Source organism: Leptosomus discolor, chromosome 1 (assembly GCF_034619465.1).
Source record: "Leptosomus discolor isolate bLepDis1 chromosome 1, bLepDis1.hap2, whole genome shotgun sequence".
Classification (NCBI taxonomy): Eukaryota; Metazoa; Chordata; class Aves; order Leptosomiformes; family Leptosomidae; genus Leptosomus; species Leptosomus discolor.
The window spans coordinates 143,053,157-143,075,307 of record NC_141391.1 but is presented as its reverse complement, the minus strand read 5'-3'; the positions used below and the strand labels follow the sequence as shown (position 1 = coordinate 143,075,307).

At 46.3% G+C, this 22,151-nt stretch overlaps 1 protein-coding gene across 1 annotated transcript; it reads right to left on the bottom strand.

The window, feature by feature from the left end:
• Positions 1-1,080: 1,080 nt before the first annotated feature.
• Positions 1,081-20,695, bottom strand: CYB5R3 (cytochrome b5 reductase 3). Its single transcript, XM_086466366.1, has 9 exons — positions 20,665-20,695; positions 15,758-15,889; positions 11,295-11,367; positions 8,709-8,815; positions 7,329-7,458; positions 5,587-5,670; positions 5,364-5,449; positions 3,047-3,146; positions 1,081-1,513 (listed from the first exon to the last, which is right to left on the bottom strand). The coding sequence occupies exons 1-9, from the start codon at positions 20,683-20,685 to the stop codon at positions 1,341-1,343; spliced, it is 906 nt and encodes a 301-aa protein (XP_086322492.1). The 5' UTR covers positions 20,686-20,695; the 3' UTR covers positions 1,081-1,340.
• Positions 20,696-22,151: the final 1,456 nt, after the last annotated feature.

Sequence of the window (22,151 nt, the reverse complement as noted above, 5' to 3'; positions counted from 1 at the left end):
TTAGTTTCATAAATCCCTTGTAGGACAGCTCTAATCTCAGCAGCACCACTGTTGTTTAGAAGTGGAAGGTTCAGCACCCAAGATGCCTTAAGTTTACTAAAGACTAGGTAAAAGGCTGCTGTAAAAAAAGTATATTAAAAAAAAAAAAAGATCAGAACAACAGTAAACAGCATCTAACAACCAGTTTCAGATGCAGCAAGACATCTGAATTCACTGTCAAGTGCGGAGACTTAAGGCTGTTCCCATGTGTCCGTACCGAGCACAACCCTTCGGAGCTCTGCCCGAGCGAGACACGCAGGCGAGTCCCCGACTGTTGGCCCGGCGCACCCGGAGCGGGGCTACCTGCCGAAACCCACCCGGCAACGACAGCTGAGCTCCCTCTGTTGCAGTCCACCGCTGGGAAATGAGAAACTAAAATGAGACACAGTTTTCACACACCATTTGTTTCACTGCACAGGACATACAGAACAACCGCTTCTGCACTCCTACGGCACCATCTGCTATCTAGAAGTAAATACAAAAGTCAGGGTTTGTTTTGGGTTTTTTCAGTATTCCACACACCTATGCAAGCAAAAAATTCCAGCTATTTGAGGAACAGTGCACAAGGCCACCTGCTTTCTGTAGTTTCCTTCATTGCCCAGGGATGAGAACTGTGACCAGCTGGAAAAGTGTCTGCATTTAAGAGAGGCTATTCCAAAATACCAAGGAACTGAATTTGGTATTGCTCTCCACCTCTCTGCTTTGACTAACAAACAAGGCAGATCGAGCAATTTCAGTCATGACTGGTTAACTGTCATCCTTCAACTCAACAAGCATCTTTAAGCTTCTGATGTTGCAAAGATTATGCACACAAGGCAAACACTCCTGGCCCTCGTACTGTATAAGCTCAGTAAGGACTAAAGTTTGGCATAAGCAAGGTGAATAATCCAGCACGCTCTATATACTTTCATACTTCATACCAAATACAATACCAGGTATGCACAGTGTTAGGAAGTGGGATATTACTGCCATTTGATTACAGTGCTAAGAGAAAGCATAAATGAGTGTTCACTGCCCTAAGCAGCTATACCGTCCCCCCCCCCCCTGACATGGAGCACACACCACAGCCGAGCACTAGGCATCGCTGCCTTTCCACAATATAGTAGTTCCTGTGCAACATACAGTACAGGTTTAGTACAGCTGAGCTTAAGGGTCTTACTTGCCAGAGATTCAGAAAAAATGAGTTAATGTAAATGTGGCTTCCCAGCACTGTGCACCAGCCATCTCTGTAAATCTGTCCTGTTCCCCGTTAAATGTTTTTTCTTCCCTTCTACACAAGATCATTGAATGACCAGTCTTCTTTAGAAGGAGAATCTCATGTCTTTCGTGTAGCCCAGTTTGTCCAGGTTGGGAATGCAAGCGTACTGGATCATTGGAGGAGGTCCACACATGAGGATCAGAACATCGTTTTGAGGTGGGGGCAGGTGGTCCCTGATCATCTCTTGGCTCACAAATCCTTGGCTGTAATCCCAATCTGTTAAAAAAATGCAAGCAGGGGAAGGGGAATGAGGAAAAAAGGAGGAAAAGACAGATACAAGTCACTTTAGAATTCATGAAGCATGAGGGTTTGGGGTATTTTTAGTAACGTACTAGACTGTAGCATTTGTACCCTCCACTCCCATGAGTGTCCTCAACACAGTTAGTTACGCTACGTGGAAGAACTGCCACCGCTGCTTTTAACATCTAAAACTGATGTACAGAGAAAACAAGAGCTAACTTTTAATAAAGCTTGCTAAAAGCCCCAAGGAAGTCTCAAGCAGAGCTGTGAACAGAATGTGAATCTTCTCAGCTCCAGCACTGTGAAATAACAACGCCCACCCTCCTTAGCCCACCGCTTACAAGTTCACTAGAGGAAATCTAGCTGATGACGTTGCTCCTGGTTGAAACACTCACAGTGCTCATCAGTCAATACTAGGATTCAGGTTTACCCATCACATCCCCAGCCCCGGATGCGAAAAGCTGCCGACCCAAACCTTTGGGCACAGGAAGATGGACACAGTTTTCTCCTGCAGATTATCAAAAAATTTCCAGTTTGGGTCTGGTTTCATGTATGGCAGTGAAAGTCTCCAGAACAGTGTTGAGGGGGTCTAAGGAGGAACTTTTATGCAACTGCTAAGATCAAAATTCAGAGCTATCGAAAGGAACAGTGATGAGAAATTCCAGGAGCACACTACCTGCAGAAGATGACACAACAGCAACAGACTGTGGGGACAGCAAGACCCTTCCCCCCACCCTACCAGAGGCATATTCTTGGTCACAAGGTAAGAGAAGGCAGATGGCTTTTCCTTCTCTGCCCCAAACTACCACAGAATAGCAGTGTGAATCCATCCTGATGTGGGTGGGCAGGCCAAGGAATGGTAAGAAAGGAAAACGACAAGGAATGACACAACGGCAGGAGCTATTCAGTCTTTTCTTCCTCAAACCGGCACAGCTGAGGGAGGCACATTTGGATAGCTCAGCCTCTCACCAAGACCAGCCAACTACATCAGGCTCTCTTTAGAACCGGACTGCTCCAAGCCGCGACAGCATTTTCATTGAGGAACACTGTTAATGCAAAGGCACTTCCACTCTCAGCTCTCACCAACGGCCGTACGACAGCTGGGTAGGAGTCTGCACTTGGCTGCGCCTCCGTGAGATGCGGCGCCTCTGCCGTCACTGCAGCTGCCTTACTGCGTGCTCTGAACACACGAGACAGCAAGGTAACGTGTTACATTTACGTCTGTGGGGAAGGAGAAGGGAAGGTCACCTTCCCGAGTAAATAATGGTAAATACTCAGGTGTAGTCGTGGGAGGAACACTACTACCACTCATCTGAGGTGAGCTTTGTAGCTTTGGCAACACTGCCTGATTACACCCGAGAGCTTCTGCGCATCACTGGGTGAAGAACGATGCTACTGGATGCATTCGGACACGACTCATTAAGCAAGAGAGGAGCTCAGAAATGTGCACAACACACGCATTAATGCTCATAACTTAAGCTTCAGTGGAGGGAGCATGTTAGATCTTACGTTCAGGTGCTCTGTCCAGTGTGTACCAACACTTAAAGCGACCGGGATTCTGAACCTGGATCTCCTCTAGCTCGGAACGTAACAGGATATCCTTCTCAGTCTGCAGGATAAGGAAAACAACATTTACATTTGCATACAGCCCTCAGATGACCACAGAGCATTAGCTACTCTGCATCCCTGTGAGATGGAACAGATTATTCAACTCCATTTTACAGGCTGAAGAGAGCAAGCACAAATTATTTCCATGACTATCCTGTGGCAGAGCTAATAAAAAGGTTCATAACTTCCCCAGATCCTGACTATGCAATGCCTTCCCTCTGAAAAATAAACCAAAGCAAAACCTCTATCAAAACACAGAACCTTTACTTGGTTCAGGGAGTTAGTGGTAGCATCAGAAGAGTAAAGCCCTCTTCTAGCACTCATACTACAAAAGCAACCTTTGTCCAAAAACTAACCATGACTGCACACAGGTATCTCCCTACCCCTCCATACTGTGCTGTTCAGTCAGGAAAATGCCAGGGTTTTCACCTTTGCCACTTCAAATTTCATCAGTGCCGCCACAGGGAGACTGCTTGGGTTTTAAACAGGATGCAGAACAACCAACCAAAAGGGTACCGAGGGCTGATCGGAACAAAAACCGTTACCCAGGTTGTGCTCCTCCCTAATGCACCATCATTGAGGGCCAAACAAAAACCTTATTCCCGTAAGAACAGCTGCAGTTTGGGAAGGAGGCAAGAGGGTAGAGACTAAAAGCGGTACCATCCTCCGCAGCCTTAATAATTTGGCACTGAGGACACCACTATGTCTGTAACTGTGGGGGTAAGCAGGAACGTGCTAGAAACTATTGCTGAGAAGGCGCCTATTTCTGGATCTGCAGCTGCATGTGTTCCAGAAATGCTGTTACTGGGTCTGACCAACTCAAAGCACGCTAGTCAGAAGCACAGCACAAGCCCACACACATTGTCATCGGTAATGCAACAACAGCTCTTTCAGGAGGGCCAAAATAGAAGATCAGCAAAACACACATTAAAAAAAAAATATTTAAAAATATTTAATATTAAAACCCCCATCTAGTCTGCGGCCTTTGTCATGACAAATGACTGACCATTTGTCACGAGGCTGCTTTATACTTGTACAAGGACTACAAGGACTCTTTAAAGCCAAGGACTGATGTTTACACAGGCTGTTGCTAATACACAGGCGACTGCTCCCCGAGTCCTCCCTGCAAGAAGCAGCAGGTTTTCGAGGTTGCCAAAGCAGCTCTAGCCCTGCATTAGTCACCCTGAATTACTCATAGCAAATCCTGGCCCTCCTGCCCTGGTACTGACTGCACTCCATGCCAGCAGCTCCTAGGGCTCAGCAGAGACGAGCTGCTGCAGCCACAGCAGCCAGCACCAGAGGGCACCAGCAGGGCTTGCTGTAACGAACCATCAGAACAGGGCATCTGCTGGCACTCGGATCAGAGCTTCTGGGCAGAAAAATCTTGGTTTATAATTCAAATACGGTACAAAGGAAATAAGGACACACTGAGTATCAGAGGAGAGAGGAATGACAGAGGAGAGCCTAAAGAAGCTAAAAGCCACAGGCATGAAGTGAGGTTCACCACAAACAATGGCTCATAATCCAGAAACAAATATTCATTATGAAAGACAAATTTAAAAGCAAAAGGATTAACACCAGAAGAACATCAGGCAACACGAGGCACAGCAGCGCACCACCATTTGGGTTGCCTGGTCACCCAAGAAATCTCCGTCACAAGGATTCCATGGGTGAGAGATCTTCCCTTTGTCCAGCACAGCAGTATGACACACCCCAAAGAGCACAGAAATACATGAAGCACTGACAGAGGGAACAGAAGTGAAAGCAGACAGCCATGCCAAATCACAGCTCCGGAGCCAAGGGAGCTGCTGGACACCACTGTGAATTTTGGCCTCACCTAAGGTGTTCCCCAACAGAAAGGTTCCACATACAAACCCTGCTGTGAAGCTGGGGAGAAAGACAGCTCTGGAAGTCTGCCCAAAACATTAACAACTTGCACAAAGGAATGCAGAGTTTTAAAACATTCGTAAACTGCATCAGAAACAGAGCGATGAGACGCAGGAAAGTGAGCATTAGCTGGGAGGAAAGCAGCATTTCTGCAGTAACACTAAACCACCAATTCATTACAGTGCTTTTATATGGCAAGTTTTCAACAGCTCCGTTCACTTCTCCCCTCAGGGTTTGCATTTCTGTACCAGGCTTTCTCAGCAAGAACTCCATTTGCTGAGTGGAGTTCTGTTAGTTAAGTAAAACTGAACAGAAAGAAGGGCAGAATTACCTGATTAGCAAACAGCAGCTGACAAACGGTAGGGTCATCTTTGTCTTTTATGATTGCTCGAATGATCTGCAGCATAGGTGTTATCCCTGAAAGAGAACAGCAGGGCGATGATGCGAGAACGCGAAGGAGCAAAAGAAAGTGCAAGTGAGCACGTGAGAGAAAATACGAACAAATGCATCTACCAGCTGTCAGAAACCAAGGACGAATCTTTATAGATACGTACCAGTCCCACCTGCAATCATCCCCACGTATTTCACTTTCTTAGTAACTGGTTCAGCTTTCTTTTCAGGCCGAATAGCAAACTCGCCTGAAGAGAGAGAGAGAGAGATGGAAAACACTGAAGAAAGCAGAAAACAGCACCTGTGATCCCTTCCCAGCACGTTCAGCTAATTGACTTTGTTTCAGCCGTGTCACCCTTCCCTCTCCATAAAGCAGGAGCAGGAAATAAACAAAGGTGAAGATGTCACAAATTAAAACAAATCCTGAAAGATGACTAGAGCTTGCCAGACATACGACGACAACGTCCCACACTGACATGGGTTATTACTTACTCCTGACTATAGCCATCGCTACCTGTGTATTTCTATTTGCTCACGCCCCGTACCCCCAGTGACATCCAGAAGCCCAGATTCTGGAAACAGTTTTACAAGAAAGAATTAATCTGATCAGAGAGTTTATTTTTCAGGAAAACCTGAAATATGCAGGGTGTATTTTTTTTTTTTTTAATTTATCTCCTCTTTGTGAGCTGATGTGCTAGTTTCAGCCAAATCTGACAGAGTTTGAAATTGCCCAAAATGCTCTATTTGTTGTATTCACATCTCTCTTCATCTGGGATAACACGAACACAACACACAAAGCTCTGGAAAACCACGTGTCTGAGTTCTGCTGCTCACAAAACTGCCAGAAGGTTTTTGTGACACATTTGCGGCTGCACTATGCCAAAGTGAGGTATTTTATATTGGCATAAAAGTACTTCCTACTGATAAAGTTCACTTTCACTTTGGAAATCAGCACCGGACAGTGCAAATACCACGTGTTTTTAAACTGTGTCCATATAAGCAGGGACAGAATTCCCTTCTTTGAGAACAGTGTCAATAACAAGGACTCCTATAGTCATGTAACAATACCCTTAAGATGGCCGTTGACTTAATTAAGACACTAGCAATTTCTTTTGTGCAGAGATGCTAACAACAGAAAAGAATCCTTGTCTCTAGTGGGAGAGGGTGAGTACATTGGGAGTAACAGCCTGAATAATAAATAGAGGTGACAGCTAAGGTTCAGTTCATGCAGTACGTGTAATCAAGACGTAGCCCCAGAGACTCAGCCCCTCTGCTCTGCTCTGGTGAGACCCCACCTGCACTGCTGCATCCGGCTCTGGAGCCCTCAGCACAAGAAAGACGTGGACCTGTTGGAGTGGGTCCAGAGGAGGCCGCGAAGATGATGAGGGGGCTGGAGCACCTCCCCTGTGAGGAGGGTGTTCAGCCTGGAGAAGAGAAGGCTCCAGGGGGACCTTAGAGGGGCCTTCCAGTACTTAAAAGGGCTTATGAGAAAGATGGGAACAGATATTTTAGCAGGGCCTGTTGCAACAGGACAAGGGGTAATGGTTTTACAGCAAAAGAGGGTAGATTTAGACTAGATGTAAGGAAGAAATTTTTTTTTACAATGAGGGTGGTGAAACACTGGCACAGGTTGCCCAGAGAGGCAATAGATGCTCCATCTCTGGAAACATTCAAGGTCAGGTTGGATGGGGCTCTGAGCAACCTGATCTGGCTAAAGGTGCCCTGCTCACTGCAGGGGGGTTGGACTAGATGACCTCTAAAGGTCCCTTCCAACCCAAACTATTCTATGATTCTATAAAGACTTGAACCCAGCTGGAAAAACATGTGAGCAGTGTTATTACTACTTTATAATGTTTTTTCTGTGTTGTTTACTCTGGATAAATTATATCTTTGGAGTCAGTCTTGCCTTTTCCTTTGTAGACAAGTAGGCCACTTGGTCCTCTGAAGTCAATAGTATCCCCTATTTTCAGGCTGTCTAAGTATTGAGACATCTTCCCTCCATCAGGAAACTTCGGATGGACACCTCTAAAGTAGATCTGTTAAAAATACCAATGAAGCAATTAATCTCACAGCTCAAAGATGAGCATTTGAGTTTTCTGAAAAAGATTTAAATGCCACTCTTGCCCCAGTTTTGACCAGATTGGCAACTTCCCCATTGTATTTCTGTAACATACAAAAATATCTCTAAATGATCAACATGATTTACAGCCAAGTTCAAAAGTGCAAAAAAAAAGCCACTGTGATTTCAAACAGAAAAACTTCTGAGAAAGATCTCTGACAGCTCAGTTGTAAAGGGATATACCCAAACCTTCTTCCTGGGATGCCAATTGTTTCCACCTCTAAGTCAGAGCAACAAGAACAGTGGATACCAAGTCAGTGAATATCCAGTCATTCACCAACAGGTATGAGTGGGTGTAGTCACATTGCTGGAACAGTGCTGGGGTTTTTTGTTTTAAATCACAGGGGTGTGAAAGAGTTCTAGCTGAGACTAGCTATGCTTTTACAAGAACAGCGTCATTTGCAGGCATGGAGATCCACACTGGGAAGAAGGAGTCTTGTGAAACATTTCTTGTGAAATATTTCTATCCGAGTCAAAGCTTTACATTTTTCCCTTGTCAAAGCTTTCAGTGTGCAATGCCATGCTCGTGAAGATAAGTAGGTAGTAAAAGGCAAATTCATGTCTAGTTTCACAAAAAAAAAATATCAATGAAGTGTCACTAGTTATAAAGAAGAAAAACAAAATTAAGAGTAAAATTCTAAGAGGAAATCCAGTGGAGATATTCAGATTTTAAATTCCTGTCAGCTTTAAATATATTTGCTTAGTCTAGCTTCTAAGAGACAAAAACACATTATCATGAGACTCAAAACCACATTCTTGGCGATTCAATCAGTCATTTACACTGTCTGGATCCGTAATGATAATGATCACCGCTCTTAAAGATCATAACGACCATATTACATTAGCTTCAGAAGCAGCTGACAGTTCAGGCAAGGTTAATTCCTCATTTCAGAAGGATTAAGAAAGTGTGTGAACACCTGCAGGTCTATACAGATTTTGGAAAATTGCAGTATGCAAATACAGAAAATTATGCAGCATCTCATGAGCCACACTCACGGAAGAAGTGGTTGCAAAATGCCATATGGACGGTAGGTAATTGCAGATCACTTGTGACAGCAGTGGAAGTCTGCAGTGGCACATACCCAAACATCAATTTCACATTGCACCGCAAGTGTAAAAGTGGGCTCAGAAGTTGCCCAGCCTGGTAGAAGAGCATGACATTCTCACCTTGACAACAAGGTCCACAAAGCCCTTGTCATCATCACTGGAAACCGGAGTGTAAGGTCTAACCACCAGAGCTCCATCAATCCGTGCAGACAGGTAGATATGCTGTCCTATACACCGGGAAGAAAAAAAAAAGCAGTTTGATTTCAAAACACTTTTCTTTCAGCAGACGTACTGAGTTGGCATGCGCCGCAAACACAGTCTCAAAGTTCTCCTAACTACCTTCTTTTGGGGCACCACTCTTTCCTCTCTCATTTTCCTGACGTCATAGCACCTTGCCAGAGCTGTTAACCATGCACAGATTCTACCTGGAAGGGCAGGCAACTCTGCTGATAATTTTATGTGTCTATCATATCTGTTCCGATAGCTTCATGCATTTGCATTAACCAAAGCCCTAACTGTACGTGAGATCTCACAAAAGACGCGATGTCTCTCCCCTACAGACAAACAAAAAGGACACAGGAGGGGAAAACTGTCAAGTGCTGTTCACACTTCTTTATTAACACGGTAGTTATAACTGTTACAGTTCACTTACAACTGAGTTTATAACTGTTCTTACTTTGACCACAGATCGCTCACATCTGCTATGTCTAGCTGTCATTGCTAAGGCTGCCTAGACATAAAGCACTTTTCTAGCCCTGCTATTCCTCCAGCTTAACATTTGAATGTAGCAATCGTGTTTCAATCTGTCACACGTTCACCAAACTCTCTACAATAGTTTCTTTTCTCGATGTCTACATTTTTGATGAAAAAACCTAGACTTAACTCCTTTGAAAGGTTTTCCTATGATATTCCAATACCCTGAAGTGATCCAAGCAAAGAATACCTAAGGGGGAATTTGGGTTTTGTTATTTTATCACCACTAGGTCAACAGAACAAACTATCTATTAAGAGGAATGCAGCTCTCCAAAGACGGTGCAGCTCCTCTGGCTGTTATGGGAACCCAAAGAGGGGATTTTACCAGGAGGGCGTTTGCCAGGCCAGAGGGACAGTTAGGCAAACCAGCGGGTGAATGAAGATGGGCCACCTTGGTGACTTGGGAAATGAGCAACCGTAACTGAAGCTGTTCAGAGTCATAATGTAAGGGTGACTGAAATAACCCCCTTGGCAAAGCCTATACCCATCTGGTAGCGCACGCGTTTTCTGCTAGGGAAGACCCGGAGGGAGGTGCAGCAGCAGCCTCCCGTTCCTCCTCCAGGCAAGGGGTGGCCTTGTCACCCCCTCCTTCAGGAACAGACCCATGGTGACCACTGCAGACTGTGAACCTGGACAGACATGACTGCTCTCGGGGCGTATCTCACAAGAGTTGGTACAAATCCAGAAAAGCTGCCCCTCCCAAAGAGAAAGCGTGCCTTATGCTCTTACTTGTTAGAGCTCTACCCTGCCCTGACAGGACAGCAGCTGGCAGCCTCTGCGTGGAGCCACGCACAATCCCACTCTCCCTCAGAGCAAATCTCTTTTTTTCCTGTAATGGTAAAAGCAAAATGCTGGTGCTGGACTAAACATGCCGAGTGCACGCCAGTATCTGTCCCACAGATGCTCCCAGCTGCTTTTACCACCCTCACCAGCTTTCAGCTCTCTTTGCTTCCCAAGTCTCACCCAGCAAACCACTCCCTCAGCCACCCGCAGATCTGTGCAGAGCACCTGTGGGAGCACGACTACGCTGCTCCTGGGCCCGTGCAGGGCCAGGCACGCACCACCTCAGGCTATGCTGAAGCAACTGGCTGGTTGGCCCTGACCTTACTAAAACGCTGGAGGTAGCCACGGCATCCAGCAGGCCAAACTCACCCCAGGCAGCTTCCTTCCTGTCAGCGTGTAGGAGACGAACAATTACTGAGGTGACACAGCTCACTCCTCAATGTTCATTGTGGGCAAGTGTGGGAAACTAGCTCTGCCCTCAGGGCTACTTAAGGGGATCAAGAGAATAATACATTCCAAACAAGAGGGAACCTAAACACAATGGACTGTAATGCTGGAAAGGTGCTGAGGACTACCGCAAAGCACCTGATTCACAGATCATTGTAACAGGTTGTTAAAGCAGAAGTCCCTATTAAACACAAGTCACAATTAAATGCTCTTTATATAAGCAGTAGGAAGCTATTATGGAAGGCAACAAGCCACATGGCAAGGCTTAAGGAAACATCTACCCCATGGTGATTAAGAAGTTCCATGAGACTGGCTGCAAATTCAGAAGCGAGCAGATCATCTGGTAAACTGCGTGTGTTAGAGGAGAAGTAGCTGAGAGCGCTGCCTTGGGGGACAGAAAGGGACCACAGAGATCAAGCGCCATGGGAATAACACACATTGGAAAGTTCAGACTGGAAAAATACAAGTAAATACTACTGTTTATTTCTACTGTCTTCACAGAAACAAGCTGGATGTACACTCTGTAAGTAGCGTACAAGATTTCAGACCCTGCAGATGACTCACACCATGAGGATAATCTTGCAAAGCTCTAAATACCAGCTCAATCCACGTGGACAGTATTCAAAATTCAACAGTTCAAAATTCAGGGAAAAAATCCCCACAAAATCTCTTATGGTATAATTAACAGTGCTTGGATTCTCAGTAAGGAAAGACAGAACATACCTACAGGGAGACCCAGAACGTGATCTATGGAAGGGAGAGCAAATCGAAATTTTCTTGTGTCATGACTAACCTCCTGAAAGAGGAAAACAAAAAGAACAATCAGCTATGTTGTTGGGATTTAATGTTTGAGATTTCACTTGTAAAACCAATACGCTAGTCTGGCTTCCTGCAGAATTAAGTATTTGGGGGAGAGCAGCATCCTAACTGAAATGTTTGCATAATGCAAATATGAACTCCTCTGAACATGGCAACCCTGCAGAGGTCAACTTTTCATTTAAACTCCCTGAAAACTTAACTAGAAGTAATACAGAAATAAAAATAGAAATAAAACAGACAAATGCAAATACTGTTTTGATATTGAAAGTGAACAGTGAAACTTTCTAAGATATTCATATGCAGATTAAGACTAAACAATAACTTTCTAAATAGTATGAATACTTCTGTAAGAAGGCCACAAGATAAAAATTAATCAGTTTTTCAATTCTCATTTAAAGTTTAATTATGCAGGAGTTCAAGGCCAAAAAATTTTGATGAATTAACCATTTCAATGTACAAGATGATTTCAGAAGACACCAGTGGATGTCAAGAAGATTAGGAAGTAGCAACCCGTTCCCATTTGCTATGCTAAGGGCCTTAAAAATACTTCCCCTGTAAAAACTGAATTAATCCTTAACTAAAATTGAAGAGAGTGCTCTATTTAGATAAGAATTTTGCTATAAAATTATTAAATGTTTTGCCATCCAGCTGGGATAATTATTCTAATATTTTACTAGAAAACTCATATGTTGAATGAAAATTTGGTAATGAGTAAATAAAATCTTATTTCTTATACTGCCTAAGTTTTATCTTAAAAATCAGGTCATAGTCACGGGATTGAAAAAGACAAAAAAAGATAGAAACAGTATACAGCCTAATGCCTCATCCAATGTCTTTCTATTTTTGAAGCCTTATGGGACATAATATCCCTTCTAGGGAAAATTTCATAACCATCCTATAAAATACTATAACCCTTTTCTTGGTTGTTTTGTTGTTTGTTTTTTTGTTTTTTTTTTAAAGTAACCAACGGAGACAGATTTCGTTCTCATCACAGTTTGTCTAGTCTTGCCTTACGAGTTTTGGTCATGCTGATAAAGTTTTCTTCACAATAAATCATTTTAAGATAAATGCTGAAGAAAGAAGGGAACTGAGTGGCAGTCTAAAATGACCTCTGTACTTATGCCTATTCAGGAACAGTAACTGCCATTGAAAATTCCACAAAAAGACAGCTAACGTACCTCGTATCTCACACTGACCGCTGCTGTTTGTGTATGAAAATCCTACTTCAAAGCTGGATTTTGCCAGTAATCCTTTATTTTAAGACGCTGTCTTTAACAGCATGAAGAACAAAGTTCTGAATTCCCAATCGTCTTGTCAATTAAAGCCAAGATAGCTTAGCCAAAGGTACCTTAACACAACTATTTTGGTGCATCACAAGAGACAAGTGAAAGAAACAATAAAAGGCTCAAAAAATTCCTAGTACCTAGATCAGCACGCCTACAGCTCATCTCTGTTACATTGCGTATGACAACGAGCATGCCATTCAGTAAGCCCAGTCAAGGCTAGATTAAAGACAGCCCTGGAACAGGCTGCAGAAGCCATTTCCAGCGTGGGGTCATCTCCGCTGCATGCCCCAACGCCATCATCTGGCACTGCCCTAAGTACCTGGAAGCCCTTGGCCTCTGCCTACCAGCACACACTTCTGTCTGAAGTTGCAGGTGCTGAGGAGTTTTCCACGCTCGCAACCGCAAACGCAAAGCTGGAGAACAGTTTTTGCAGGCTGGTGCTTTGCTAAAGCCACTGAAAGGCAACAAACGAAATATGCTTATCATGACAGAAAAAAACCAAACCCTGAGGTTGTGGGCTTTTTTAAGGCATAACCTAAATTAGCACACCTAACTATATTATGACAGATTTTTCTGATGTAAACATCAGGAAGCAGCCTGTGACCCGTATTTCTCCATTCAAGAAGCGGGAGGTATGGCATACGCCATTGGGGCAGATGTTACTGCTTCAGCTGGTGGGTAAAAGGCCGAGAGTGGGTAAAGGAAGAAAGGCTCCTGCTCGCAACAGCTCAACAAAATGGCATGTTCCATTTCCAGCTTTCATACACAAAAATCTAAGCTGTATCAAAAGATACACGTATGTCAAATTAGGCATTCTCTAGACCGCTGCTTTACAAACTTCAGATTGCAGACACCTAAAAACTGGTTTTATGTAACTGTGGAATTCTTCTCAAATTTCACAGATGTGTATTGCCATACGGCAGCTCAGTACACCAGACTCAGTTTTCCATGGCAATCGTCGTCCTGTTTTCTTTAGCTGTGAAATCAGTCTAAGCAGCTCCTGACACTACCCTTCCTGGTCAAGCTTCTTGTTCCTTTGCTTGGGCCACAGCCCACTAAGACCTTTCTGCACGGCCATACTCTTAACTATATCATCAAAATACATTAGGTTAAAAATTACAACCCCCAGCTACTCCCAAAACAGGGAGTTCATTTGTTGATTTTTTGGTTTTAACACAAATCATTTTGGTGCTCTGCTGGTGAAGATACCAACCGCTTTGTAGTCACAGAAAGGGAATCATACATACCAACATCGTAATGGGAATAGCAGAAACTTTTAAAATATGAGGGTCTTTAGCTAGGCTGGCAAGCAAAAGGAGCAACACTACAATGTAAAACCAGAGTACTGAAATTCTTTTCACAGTGAAAGGTAAACTCTAGCCAACCACATAGATGTCTTGAGTAGGCTCCACAACCACACTGAGAGCCACGACTCTCTTCCCAAGTTAAAATGCTTTTTGTGTAATGACAGGTGTTTTTAGATTAAAGTTCTCATTTACTTCAAGTTTAATAGCTTGTAATTGAAGCATGTCAGAAAGATTCTCACTAATTTCATCTTTCCCAGACAGGTGGATAAGGCAATCTTGAGAAGTTTAGTACCAAAGATCAGTGTTTGCACCAGATTTTTGGCAGGATGTTAGAAACAACTAGCACTTACTGTATCAAGTTATTATTTTTCAAAATTAACTTCTATTTCCAGGACACATTTCCCATTTAAGCAAAAGATTATAAACAGCCATCAGTCAAATATTCTCAATTGATCAACTACCACAGGTAGCAGCATTTGACTTGGTTATCTAAGAGCTGTTCCTCCAACCCAAGATTAAAAAAGAGTGTACAAAAAATACTAACAGACAAAAAAAAAAAAAACAGTATTTAGCAAAAAAAGAAAGAATGAAGTCAACTGAATTTTCTTCTGTTACAAACTGCTACAGCAGAAACCTGCAAGTAGCTTGATTCTCAGAAGCACGTGCAGTGCCTCAAGCGTCCCTCCCCTCCTGCAGGTCAGGCAGACTGTACCTGCAACCCTGTGAAAGAGATATCATGAAAAAGTGGGGAATATCTAACAACCGCATTGTCACACTACATATAGGAAATAAATTCAGTAAGTACACACATGAAATAAATTCTGTAATGCTACCCAGCCCAAGCCACGGGGAAGCTTTCAATTCCCACAGAATTAGGATTCGGGAAGTAATTCTTTTCTTTGACAGACAGAACAAATGAAAGCCAAGCTATCGATGCACTCCCTACACCTCAAACAAAGCTCTGTTCCAGTCCAAAGTCCTTTTCATCAAAACTCTTCTGATAACTTTCTGACTAGCTTGTTGACTTAAAAAGTCAACACTAAAAAAACACCTTCAGGTGTGACTTCACACCGGAAAAGCCAAGATTTCTATCTCATGCATTTGATGGTGAGTTTATCCAAGAGAAATCTGGACTTTTCACCTTTTGCAGCTTTGGTCCCCTTCCCACAAGTTGAGTTACCAGCTTCTGATATCAAGATCCACCCCTGAAAGGGTCATGGCTTTCCTCTGAAAACCTGTCTGAGCAGCCTGGGAGGTACAGAATAGCTTCTACTTTTAACAGAGAGAAAAAGAAGCTGAGACAACTCAGGTGCTGTCAGGACTACACTATTTAAACACCTTTCTTCCTGTAACACATTAGAGTACATAAATCCAGTAACATGAATCAGTACTAACATAGTTCTGACAACTACTATGCTGAAGGCTACTGACCATGAAAAAACTGCCTGCTCTGCCTGACAGCGTGACTTCTGTCTCACAGCCGATCTAGCAGTGCAGAGTTTAGGGATTTCTGCTGATGTACTCCATGACATGAGACACATGTGACAGAAACCATGTGTTTGGTCATTTCTAAACCAGCGTTCTCCACTCTAATTTGCTTGGAAACAAGCTGCTTGCAGAACTCCGTTATACTAGGCAAGGAGCATTTATAAAGAATTCCTTTCCCTAAAATACAAATATTTGCCCTGCTGCAACATTACCCAAGATGTATGAAGCTGTAAGCATTTCACAGTGCCCACAGAGAGGTCATGCTCAGCACTGTACATGCTCTTACCTCCTTATCGATCAGCCTCAATGGATACTTCACTTCAGGATCCTTCAGAGTAATCGCAGGATGGGGATTCCTGAAAAGCCTCATGAAGGCGGTGTAGATTAGCCATATTGGGTATGTCACAACCCGACTCAACTGCAGCAATACAGAAAGAGTGTTAGGCACGTGTGCATAACAAGAGAAAGTTACTTTGGCAAGAAGGAATATGGTAGCATGACATGACAATCTAACCACCAAAAAACCCTTTGTTTCCTTGCACTAATATGAGCAGAAAGAGGCAGTATTAAAAAACACCAGCCAGTGTAACACACAAATTTGCTTAATGAATACCTGGCATTACTCCTATGTTGAGGCACTTGGCATACGGGCAGAGGGTTGCCAAACCCAGCAGCTCAACAGAAGCAGGGCCGTCGCAGCTCCACGTCCCCAGGTCCAACCATTAGCAAGGCTGAGCACACACGTCCAGCAGGCACACACACGGACACACGCAACTTCTCATGTGGCTGTCCACAGTGATCAACGCAGACAGATGCTCACACAAACAGCACCAACGGCCTCATCCTGTTCCCCTCCCCTCCCGAATAGGGTGAAGGTCTGTTAGCGGGAAATACACACGGGTGTACCAGGTGGGTCCACCAGCAGTCAGATCAGCCTTCACAGCAGCTGTCCCCAGACTGCAGCCTCCTCAGCTGCTGGCATCTGGACGTACGAGCCGCTGTTGCACAGACATCTTTGCACACCACCACACGCGCTGTGGACCCCACAGTATCTGGGGGCCTTGCACTTGACCGCAGATCCCATGCTCTCTCTAGCAGCTGGCCAGGACCCCCAGCCCCTCCAGTAGCCAGCACCTTTGGTGGTCTCACCCTCAGAAAGGCACACACGCCAGGCTCCCAGGCCACCTCACCTACTTGCTGGCTAGTCCAGCTCGATCTTTGCCAGCCATTGCAGTCCAGCTCGATCTTTGCCAGCCATCGCACGCTCACGCTGGGTGCTGGCACCACGGACACACAGGCCCTTCAACCCGTGGTCTACCTCCAGGCACTGGTGCTTACACCTCTACACAGACACATGCAGAGCAACGTCCCTTCCCCAGGAAAGCTGCTACGGAGTTCAACAAGGATTTGGGACAGACTGCACTGACTGACTACAGGACAGAGCCAGTCAGGGCAGAGAGCAGGCCTGTTTACGTGGGGTCGTCACTTTTTATCCCTTCATCCTTTCATTTTCCCCACACTTGTTCCTCCCCAAATGGCCTTGATCCCTGCCTTTGGTTCCTCCCCTAAATGCTCCACAATCCCCAAACACTCTTCCTCTGCAACCCGTGCCCCTCCCCAGCCTGCAAGGGGAGCCAGCCTCCTGCTGACACGTGCAGATGGACATCACGCCTGACCCATGGGAAGAGCTGGGGCTCATTTATCTGATTGGGTTATTGGGGCTCCCCCACCTGCCAGTGTCTCTGTGCTCTTTTGTGTGCACATGTGTGGAGCTAAGCCTTCAAGAATTGGCTGCTCTCCTGTGATGGGCCTGGCAGTAGCCAGATTTGGTATCACCCAGGTTCCCCCCGACGCCACTGTGCCTCTGTGCTCCTTGGTGCACGCATGTGCAGACAGTCTCCTCAACCACGTCACCCAATGCACACCATTCCTATCGGCCTTTTAAAATACAGCGCTTGGAGGCAGATGGAGACATGGCCACGTAGCCTGCTGCAGGGATGAGCTTCACCCTCGGGCTGAAGCCCCACAAGACAGCAGCAGGTCATGCACCCGCACCACAGCACCCTCTCCATCTCCGACACCACGCACAGGCTGCCTAGCTGGGAGAGACTGAGTGGCCACACCAGCCCTGGAAAGCACAGAAGAGACCACTCCACTGCAACTACAGTGGTGCAGAAAAGATGGAAGGAAGACGTCACCTCCCCAGCCCACTGCCAGATGCCTCGGGCACTTGGTGGGTCTACGGGGCTGAAGATGGGTCACCCGTAGTCTACAAGTGCAGAGCCTGCCAGGACTGTGCTCAGCTAAAGGCCTCTGCCTTCATGTCTAGTGCCTGATCCCAGGGACAGTCCTGTTCTTGCAAGGTTAGATAAGAACTACAACAGCCTACCAAGTCATCTCTGTGGGTAGACTTGGTCCTAACTTCAGGCAGGAGAAGAAACTGAACTACTACTTATAAAAATCCTCTCCAACTCTGTAATTTGTTATTCACTGCTTTAACAGAGCAGAGGGGAAAAAGAATGACCTAAGGGGGCCAGGGGAGGCAAATACTTAGATTGCATACAAAACACTTTGGAAGAGCTCAAAGTCTTGCCCGATTAGCTTTCACTTTCATTTCATTTTAAAGGGACTTGACCAGTCTTTTAGAAGCACATTTCCACAAGTGTCAGTTCTCAGGAAGCTATTACAAAAGGTCCTACATTATTATTACTAAAACTGTGACAAGCAACATTTTTTTTTAAAAAAAGGGACAGCATAAACTCTCTCTTCTCTTCTTAAAATGCTGCTGCACAGGTTTAAATTATATCAACACTGGGTACAGCTTGAAGGCACACGATGCCATTCACACACACACACACACACTGCATTTTTCACTTATATTTGAAAATACTGAAATAACTCCACAATGATTGTCTCTGAAGAAGCTGAAGTTTACATGAATGTTATTTCCCAACTCCTGCAGATCCACCAGATCACTGCAATTCCAGGAAGAACTCTGGTTACCGAGTCACAAAAAAAAAAAAGGGGGGGGGAGTTGTTAAAGAAAGTGGCAGAGCAGCAAATAAACCCCCTAATGAGAACTGCAACAGGTGAATGAGACCTGGTGGAGGTAGCAAGCTGAATCTGCAGGGGATGATGTTTCAAACAAGACACTAATATGTTAAAATAAACTAGTTTCATTTACAGATGTGGCTATCTAAAATGGACCAAGAAAAACACAGCTGTAGCCTAGAAAAATTGCAGTTGAAAACGGGAATTCAAAAAAACAGGCTCAGTCCCAATTCCAACACTAATGCATGTCAGTAACAGATGATCAGGAAGGCAGGAGGACAGGAGAGTTCAAAATATCATCTCTGCAAGTCAGCTTCTCCACCTGTGTGCAGAGATAAATGTTTTCTGCCATCTTTGCAAATAATTTTTGGGTCATCAGATGCCTCCTGACAACTACCACAGCTGTTCAATAAATGAGATTAACACACTCTTTCCCCAAATGTGCATAATCATCACTTTTTGAAGCAATGTACCAGATCCGAGTCTATTGGAACACAATGCAGTGTAATTTTGACAAATACTTTAAACGCAGTGTTAGCCTCGTGAAAGGCAATTCGTTATTCATGGTCAATTAGTGCAAAAGCCTCATGGGATTGAGCCTGTAAAGAAACAGCACACCCATTAATTCAGATAGCTACTTTAATTCCTTATGCAGAAGGTATCACCTGGCAGGCAGAAAAAAGGGGAAGAACTGAAGGCTGAATGGTTACAAAAAGTTATCCTTGCTAAGAAATACTCTCAGGGTTAAAAGCTATCTATATACTCTGACCACAGGGTGTATCAAAACATCCATGAAGATAACTGCACTGCAACCAGGGAAGCTGCATCAGATTAGAGCAGCAGATGAGTGACTGGTTGACCACAAGGCCAGGAATCACTAAATGAAGATCTGGTGACTCACAGTTTCCAGTTGCACAAATTTCTGCTAATAGAGATCACAAAATAAGTAACTGAGCAGGAATTTTTATTAATGGAAACAGACCTCTGCGGGATAACAAAAAAGGCCACAAGAAAAATAAAAGCCATAGCATCAAGATTGCCAGCCCCTTCCACTAGGGCGTGGTGGACAAAACACAGTTAAACTCATAAGTTTATGGCAGGGCACTCCATCACCGAACTGCCCTACAAACACAAACACCAAATGCTTCTTTGGCAGAAAAGTCTTGTGCCCTCAGCTCCAATCCCCTCTCTGCCACTTCCTCATTCAAACCCTATTTTTAAGTGATCTAAGTTAAACATTCTTCTCATGTTTTAGAAGATGAGAGGATTAAGGGACAGGCAGTTCTTCACTTCTGCCACTTTAGCTGCTGCCTTCCCCCCTTCTGTCCAAGCAACCTAATAAGCAGCTGTACCCAAACTAGCATATGTTACATCCACCTCCGTCCTGCTCCTCTCACAAACCCAGAGCCGGAGATGTTTGAGCAGGTGCATCAGAGAAAACAAACGGTGTGCCAGGCAGCTGCAGAAAAAGAGCAACGATGCCCGCTACAGCTGATAGCACTGCCCGCCCACCGCTCGGCGGACACGATCCCGCAAGAGCTCTCCACCACAATAGCAGCTGCCAGGCTGGGGGCTTTGAAGCCATCAGCACGGACACTGTAAACGATTCAGGGAACCGGGAGAAGAAAAACGCACACGCCGTGGCAGCCAACGCAGGCACCACTATCCCACGCACAAGAGCCGTGGCTGTCCACGCTGGCACACACCCCCCGACCCACGCCAGCCACCAGAAGGTCCCAGAACCACCGCATCGCTGCGGGGGGGGGGGGGGGGACGGGGACACACGACGTACGCGGCCCCCAACACGGGCAACCCTCCGTTTTCCCTCCCGGCTGACGGGTACACGGCAAGGGGAGGCAGCAGAAGCCTCGGGCACCCTGTGACACCGCCCAACGGCCCCCCGCTCTGCTCAGGCATCCAGAGACGGCCTGCCCCGGGGCCGCTGGGACGGGCGGAGAGGCCGCGCCTCTGCCCCCGCCCGCGACCAGGCCTCGGGGCCTCAGCTCGCTGACGGCCTTGCCGGGGGGGAGTGGTGAGGGGGCCAGAACGCAGCGGCACGGCAGCCAGCACCCCAACCGCCCGCTGCCGGGGGGCGCAGGGCCTGCTGCCTGCTTCCCGCCGCCCGGGGGAGGCCGTACTCACCGTGCTGAGCTGCGCCCCCATCGCTGCCGCCCCCTGCCAGAACCGACCGCACCCCCCGCCCTGCCCCGCCCCGCCCCACGGCGTCACACCGCATCCCGCCAATCAGCGCCGAGACGCTGCCGCCCCCTGGCGGCCGCCGGCTTGTTCCCTCCCGCCTCTCCGCGCCGTCCCGCGGCCCGACCCATCCGGCCGGCGGCCGCCGAGGCCGAGGGGGGCGGCGCGGCCGCTAGGGGGCGGCGCTTCCCCGCCGAGGCGCCCGGGGCGGCGGCCGCTGCCCACGGGGCCGGAGGTCGGGGCGCAGGGGGACACGCGGCGAGGCCGACTTCCCCCTGCGGAGGTGGGGGGAGGCGGGGAGCGGAGGCGCTGCCCCGTTGTTTCGGCTAGCGCCACCCCCCCCCCCCCCCCCCCCGGCCGGTGGCTGTGGGGAACCGCGGGCTGAGGTACCGGGGCCCTGAGGCGGGGCTGCTCGAAATGGCGGCGGGGGGGCGCCTGCCCGGAGGCGGGCTGTCAGGGCCGTACCTCCCGGTGTCTGTTCCTATCGCAGCGGGGGGCGTGGAAGTTAAGCAAAAAATGAAATGCCGTAGTCGTGGTGTCGCCGCTCCCTGTGGCGTGTTTGCCTTCCGTGCCTCTCCCCACCGACACAGGGCACACACCTGCGGGGCTGTTACTAGTGCCACCGCTTCCCGCCCTTACTGGGTGCCCGTGCCGCACACACAACGGCCTTTGGCCTTTTATTAAATGCATACATAGTGCTGGGGGAAAGCAAGGGCAGTAAAATTCCAGTACCCTCTTTTTCTAACCAGCAATCGAAGTCCCGCTGTCACTTCGAGAAAGGATAACTTCTCTATGTCAACACCACAATTCATTATTATATCAAATAAACACTTCGAGCCTTAACTTCACCCGCTTGTACTGCTTCAGAGCCAGCACCTGCACACAACCCAGAGCAAGGAGAAGGGTGCCAGGGCACCCTGCACCAGCACTTCTGGGTCCTTCTGTGAATCTACTCTGTCTCATCTAGGCTGGTGATGGCCAACAGCCTGATTCATTAATGGTGTTTTTTATCTGAAAAGCACAAGGAAGGACGTTTCAGCCAGACCGCCCAAAATTTTGGTTTACATGGTGCAGGCAAATTAATGACTAATAAGCAAATGTGTCTTTGTGTCTGTGCTAAAGATTAAATGCTTCAAAGCTGTTTAATTAATATGTCTTAACTTACAGTAAACAGTCGTCGATGATTCCTAGACACGGTTTCTCCTTACAAAATCAAGGAAGGCTTATGCTTGACCGTCCTAATGTTAAGATTAAAAAAAAACAATAAAAAATTTCCTCCCTTAGCCCCTGAGCTCACACAGGGGTACTAAGCCACTTGTGTCTCCAAGCACTTGCTGTCTCCCAGCCTCCAGGTTTGCTGACTCTGTAGGCAGCTAACGTGGCTGCTAGAACAATCATGTCACCCATGGTTTACTTATTAAACATGGGAATTA

Excerpts from the sequence above, each read along its gene's own strand:
- CYB5R3 (XM_086466366.1), bottom strand. The coding sequence starts at position 20,685 with ATGGGGGCGCAGCTCAGCACG. Across the intron at positions 15,890-20,664 it reads TGGGGGCGCAGCTCAGCACG|TTGAGTCGGGTTGTGACATA; the intron begins GTGAGTACGGCC and ends GTATTGCTGCAG. Across the intron at positions 11,368-15,757 it reads TGAGGCTGATCGATAAGGAG|GAGGTTAGTCATGACACAAG; the intron begins GTAAGAGCATGT and ends TTCCTCTTTCAG.